At 41.5% G+C, this 6,000-nt stretch overlaps 1 protein-coding gene across 5 annotated transcripts in view; it reads right to left on the bottom strand.

The window, feature by feature from the left end:
- Positions 1-2,239, bottom strand: part of LOC117535748 (septin-7-like) — a 78,855-nt gene extending 76,616 nt beyond the window's left edge. For 3 of the 5 annotated variants that reach the window (XM_034200284.1, XM_034200283.1, XM_034200286.1), the window contains exon 1: positions 1,785-2,236. In XM_034200284.1, coding sequence (XP_034056175.1) covers positions 1,785-1,823 — 39 coding nt within the window. In that variant the 5' untranslated portion in view covers positions 1,824-2,236. Of the gene's footprint in view, positions 1-1,784 lie in introns of all 5 variants that reach the window. The other 2 variants (XM_034200287.1, XM_034200285.1) reach the window with 2 other exon arrangements.
- Between the last annotated feature and the right edge of the window lie 3,761 nt (positions 2,240-6,000).

Genomic DNA, 6,000 nt, shown 5'->3' on the forward strand with positions numbered 1-6,000 from the left:
AGGCCTGTCTGGCTCATATCATTTTAATGAAGGCATGCTGCTTCTCACTTGAAATGAAGCAATGTGTATTATTTTCACTGGACATTATGACTGCAGTGCTCTGCATGCGTGTCTGGATTAGAGTATAGTGCACTATGTGTGAATGCATCTACATAGTATGTATTTTCATACTGAAATAACAAGCCCTTTTATTTACAGGGATCTGTGTCATGAGGTTTGAAAAAAAAGGGGAAAAGACGTGCTTAAAACATCATAAGCTAATGAGAACTCTAGTAATGATAGTATCAATATATTTGCATTGCTGCATTGTATGACTCATGTGGTTTTGTCTTATTAGAAATGAGAAGGAGAGTAAGGGTAATGAAAAGAAAAAGAATGGGGGATGATAGTGAGCCTAGTGAGGGAGGCTTGTCTACTGTTAACCCCTCCCCCCCTCCACACAGTGGTGATAGTAGCTGCCTGGTTCACTGACATCATCTGCATTGCCAAGTCCCCCCCCATCCAGCAGCTGATGCTGAGGCCCACTCACTGCACACATCAGCTGTTCAACTGTCCATTATCAACCTGCATATTGAATATGAATCATGTAGAAAACATTTGATCTCATAAGACTGCAGAAGGAGCAACACATCATTTAAAGCAGTGACTGTGTAACTTGTTTGTGGTAATCTTTAGCCCATTGTGCCCACTGCTCCATCACTATGCACACTGTGTATGCCCGCTCCATTGATGTGACACCAAGGATATGCACTACCAATCCCTGGCTGTATCACAGACTAATGCATTACAAACTCAAAGTGTGGTGTGTGGTCACTTATTGCTTAAGGTACAATGTAATGCACACTCATTCTAACACAGCCAGATGTGCTCTACAAAAAGGGTTCCTTCTGCTAAACGCAGGTGGGTGGGAACACCAAACTACATTCAAGAAAACAAGCAGCCTAATAAAAAGTTGTTCTCTGGTAAAGGATTATACATGTCATTTGGGGACAGGGTTTTATTGGACTTTTATCTCTAGAAATGAATGTTTTAGCAACTATACAAAAACACTGATTATGGTCACAACTAGGATGTATCTTAAGGGGATTTGGCAAAGAGAGCAAATCTCCTTTATGCTCTGATTATGAAAGCATAAAAACAACCCAACATAGCTGTCTAGGGATATCATTACTCTATGCCATAGTTTCACAAGTAATATTGTCAATGTCGTTGTGAAACCACGTCTTCAAAACATTTAAATGTATTTCCCCATTAAAAACGATCATAAATTACACCAGACCAATGCGCTATTCTGTGAAACGTCCACGAACCCTCACATAATCCTCCGTTAAAATGAAATCCGCCATTAAAATACATCATTTGTGATATTGCTTCTTCCATTTGGTCCAAATTAAACACAGTTAACACAATTATGATACAGTTTCGCCACATGACCTCACTACAGAGGTGGGAGGTGCCATTCATTTATCAAATGATGAAATCTACTGAATTACATGTTGTTAGTCAACCACATAATGCCGAATTTATCAGTAGACTATATCAATATGTTAAAAGGTTATCTTTGATGTTTCTTTCAAGTAGGCCTTTGTAAATATGCAAAAACATTTAAATGACAAGATTGTTGAAGGAGGTTGGTGCTCTCCACGCAAGAGACATCGATACAAGCACGAACCAAAACACACGGGTCCGTGTGTATCCTAATAGAGCTTTCAATTATAGCCTATTGTAATCAACAGTACTGTCAACGTTTCTAGATGTATGTTTTTGAAGACAAATGTACTTACAGCGATGCTGGGAACCGCAGTCTCTGGTCGCTCGATCATTGTTCGGTGCTCTCACAACCCGGTCTGCAGCGGACAGTTACCTAGCAGACACTGACTGACGGCCGGTAGAATGACAGAGCAAAGAGCTGTACGGAGCTAAGCTTCACACCGTAACACACGTAGTTCGGTGTAAACAAAAGGGAGACAAGTCCGTCAGCTGACCAATGAATGAGGTTAAATTACGGCCGCTGACGGATACTACAACCAGATGTAGCACAGTGAGGAAAATTGCTCCAAGGCTTCGACCACTGACTTATTCACGAGGCAGAAACATACACAGTACATCCGGTTGAATCTTTCAAAATATAAACGAAGGTTTCTCGTGATACCTCAATAGCGGTAATATTTCCCAACTTCCAAGACAGTCACCGGTGACTGCTGACGGGTTGCAACGGTGTCTAGCGCCTGGCGAACGGTGAGGTGAATTAACGTTTGGGAAATAGAGAAGGAGGACAGTGAGAACTACGCGGACTGATCCAGGTTAGCTGCCGTGGCACAAGATATCAAAGTGCAGGCGGACCGCCGCGTCGCAACCATAGTCGCAACAGAGCTTTATTTTCAAGCCAGCTTTTCCACGGGCATTTTCTAGACAATGTTCTTACCCCATATATTTTCGGGATGCTTAAAAGCATACATGTTAAATAAGTTGATGTTGTAACCAAAATATAATAATGTGTATATTATGTTAGCATTTAACAACGAAATTCCTTGGATTTCTCGATGTAATGCTAAAACTATAGTTATGTCCTCAGTGTATCTATCAGTTTAGCTTTAAAAGTGGACAAGGAACTCCAGTAGAATATTTTTTAGAGAAAGATTACTAAAAATTAACAACACAAGCGGCAGGAAGGTTTATTTTGAAATAAATGACACCGAAGTTCCGGTCTACTACTGGCCAGCTTGAGGCGGGGTCTCGTTCTTTCCTATGAGAGCTGCTCATTGGCGCATGAGGACAAAATGGCCCAACTTTTGAGAGAGCGAAACGTCACAGATTACCCATCATGCCTGGCTGTCAGAGCAGAAGAACCCGTGTGTGGTGTGAATCCATGGTGTGCACTCACAGAGCATGCACCCCTTAAGCCCCGCCCCCGGAGCTCCCACTCTCGGCTCAGTAGAATGAATGGAGACAGAAAATAAATCTAGATTCGGCTTTTAGTGCATTTTACAACTTTAAGGACATAATGATTATAATAAGGGCTATAACATAGTTCATACTGGGTAGTTTATTTAGTTTAAAAAAAAATATCCGCTGATTTACAGACGTCTCTTTCCCCATGTTAGTCAATGGGAAAAAGTATTTCTGGGCCCAGTGACGTCACGGACTGATACGGAAATTGTAGTACCGCCGTTTGGACACAACGAATATTTTCATCAGAGTCCGGCGCACTTCCTGGATGCTTGAGCTTGACGCACCGTTGAGGGACTGGATCTGTCTTCCTATTGGTCAAACACGGATGTGATCAGCCTCTGATCGTGTGAGGTCTTCACGAGCTGGGGGTGAACATTTGCTGGCTTTAGAAATGGTTGTGAATAGCGTTACTAAACAATTAAGAAAAACAGACAACGTGGCAAATGCCATACAATGAAGTAGCCTATCCAACCAGACAGATGTGCATTAATTGGAAATATACAGACATACCTCAAAATGTAATGTTGGGAAGGACAAGCATTGGCTCTGAGGAGATCTTTTTATTTCACAGGTTGGCCTGAATGTATAATCACATTTACGTAATAACCTAATGGCCCAATGGCTATCGCGATACTTGAGATCTGTTGCTAGGTAGGAAGACAATAGGCATTACTTGTGATTACGTGGTGCATGTCACACTATTAAATCAGTGTGATAGATGGCTGCATGAAAAAAGTACATCAACAAATTATCAATGGAAGCCACATTAAAGTGATTTATGAGAACGTTTCTTGTTGTTCAGCCCACTAGAACAATCCCAAAGATGTACATGCACCTGTGATCTGTCTTTGGTGACATGGAAATGAAGTGGTCTATTGGCGCACTCTAGTGACACAAAAAGCAACTGCATCAGACTTCAGCTGATTTATTGCCAAATCCAAAACTGTGAGATAGCTCAGTTAACTTTTTTTCTTACAATTATACAATGTAGCTTTTCTTAGAAAATGATAAAGGGTACTTATTTTCTTAAGCAATAAACACACGCTTGCTCAATGCATTACACTCTACTTTGGTTTGCTATGAAGAGGCTAATGTTAGATTATATTAGCTACCTTTAGATATATACAACTGTAGACAAAATTAAGAGACCTCTCCGAAATCATCAGTTTATCTGGTCACTATTAATAAATATGAATTTCAGTAACATTTAAAGTTTTGCTTTATGCTCAACACATAATTTCTCCCAAATCCCCTAGGGAATAGTGTCATTTAGATCAGTGGTTCCCAAACGGTGTGCCGTGAGGCAAGTCCGGGTGTGCCGTGGGATTTTGTGACAACCATACGTTATTATTGCAATATACAACTACACAAAAATAATTATTTAATTTACTATATCAGTACTTTGTAGGTTTATATGTACGTAATCTGCGCGACTTGCGCGTCCACATCTCCACGTGCAGTGCTGCATAAACATGGCTGAGTCAGCGATAACTTTCGAGGGGTGGAGGTATGCCCATTATTTTGAGTTCGTCCGAAGAATAGACAGGAATGTGACGGTGAGGTGCAAACTGTGTCCAGGCCAGAAGCTGTTATCCTCTGCTGTAAACACCATGTCAAACCTCAACAAACACCTGCAAAGAACACATGCTAAGGTGAAGCTACCGCACACGCTATTTGTTGTTTGTTTATATCACGCAGTCTGTTCTTCTTCTCTGTCTTCCGGTTGTTGCCTGTTTTGAATGACAAATACACACTACCGCCGCCTGCTGGTAAGGAAAGTTATTGCCACTCACGCATGCGCAGTTCGTACGTGCTCGGCGAGTAAAGTAACGAGTTACTTTATGTAGATAGTAACGAAGTAGTGTAATATATTACATTTTTTTTAGTAACGACCCCATCTCTGGAGTTGGCGTTCTCTACTCTGGTTTACATGAAGAACAACAGGAGGTCACGGCTCTCTGTTGAACAGGACTTGCGAGTGGCCCTCTCCTCAGTGCCACCAAGGATTAAAACATTCTGCGCGCCCCGACAGGCACATGTATCTCACTAATTTGTAAGTCGGCAAACATATTTACAATAGCACATGTTTCAATGCTGATTGCTGAAATGTTACATTTATAATTTGTAGTTCAGGACCATGGACAATGCAGCTTCCTTGCATTGACAGTTCTCTGTGCTGAATTTCTGCTGAGTTTCCTTTGCCTCATTTTTTATTTTGTGACCTGTCTGGTTTAAATGAGTGTGTTGCTGCTTTGATGAAGCCTAATTTGATAACGTTTCAAATTAATTTCTGAAATATTTCGTTAATAAATATTTCATGAGTAATAGTTGTCTTTATTATGCACATTTACAGATATTTTACATGATATGAGTGATAACACGTGTTATAAGGGCTATTTTGCACAATAGGTGTGCCTTGAGATTTGTACTTGTCCTTTGGTGTGCCTTGGGCACAAAAAGTTTGGGAACCACTGATTTAGATCATTCTTTTGCAGAGAATGCAATCGTTTCAGATCTCAAAAGAAGTTCACCACAATACTAACGGTTTACCTTAATTAGAGGTGAGAAATCAATATTTGGTTGAATAATCACATCAGAAGGGGCATAACGCAAAACCCGCAGGTCCCCACCAACCCGCTCACGTATCTAACAGATATTCCCCACTCAGCGAGACACCCGCTGAGAAGCCAACTCTGGTTATTGGTAGCTCTATTATGAGACACGTGAATTTAGAGACCGAAGCCTCCACAGTCACATGCATTCCGGGGGTCAGAGCGGGCGACGTTGAGGCGCATCTTAAACTGCTGGCTAATGATGTAATGATGTTAGTTTAACTTTACGCCTTCTTCTTTCGTGTAACGTTAGAGGTCCAACTCGGTGTCGTGTAGCAATGCCCGCATCTCTGGTCTTAGGTCGAAGAGGCTGGATTCCGAGTGTGGTCTATATAAGGGGCAGATGGTGATTATATGGACAGCGGTCTGCTCAGGGTCACCGCACTCGCATGCCGCACTGTCCGCCACTTTACGCCAATCAGAATGCACCAAACTT

This window comes from Gymnodraco acuticeps, unplaced genomic scaffold (assembly GCF_902827175.1).
Source record: "Gymnodraco acuticeps unplaced genomic scaffold, fGymAcu1.1, whole genome shotgun sequence".
In the NCBI taxonomy this organism is placed as follows: Eukaryota; Metazoa; Chordata; class Actinopteri; order Perciformes; family Bathydraconidae; genus Gymnodraco; species Gymnodraco acuticeps.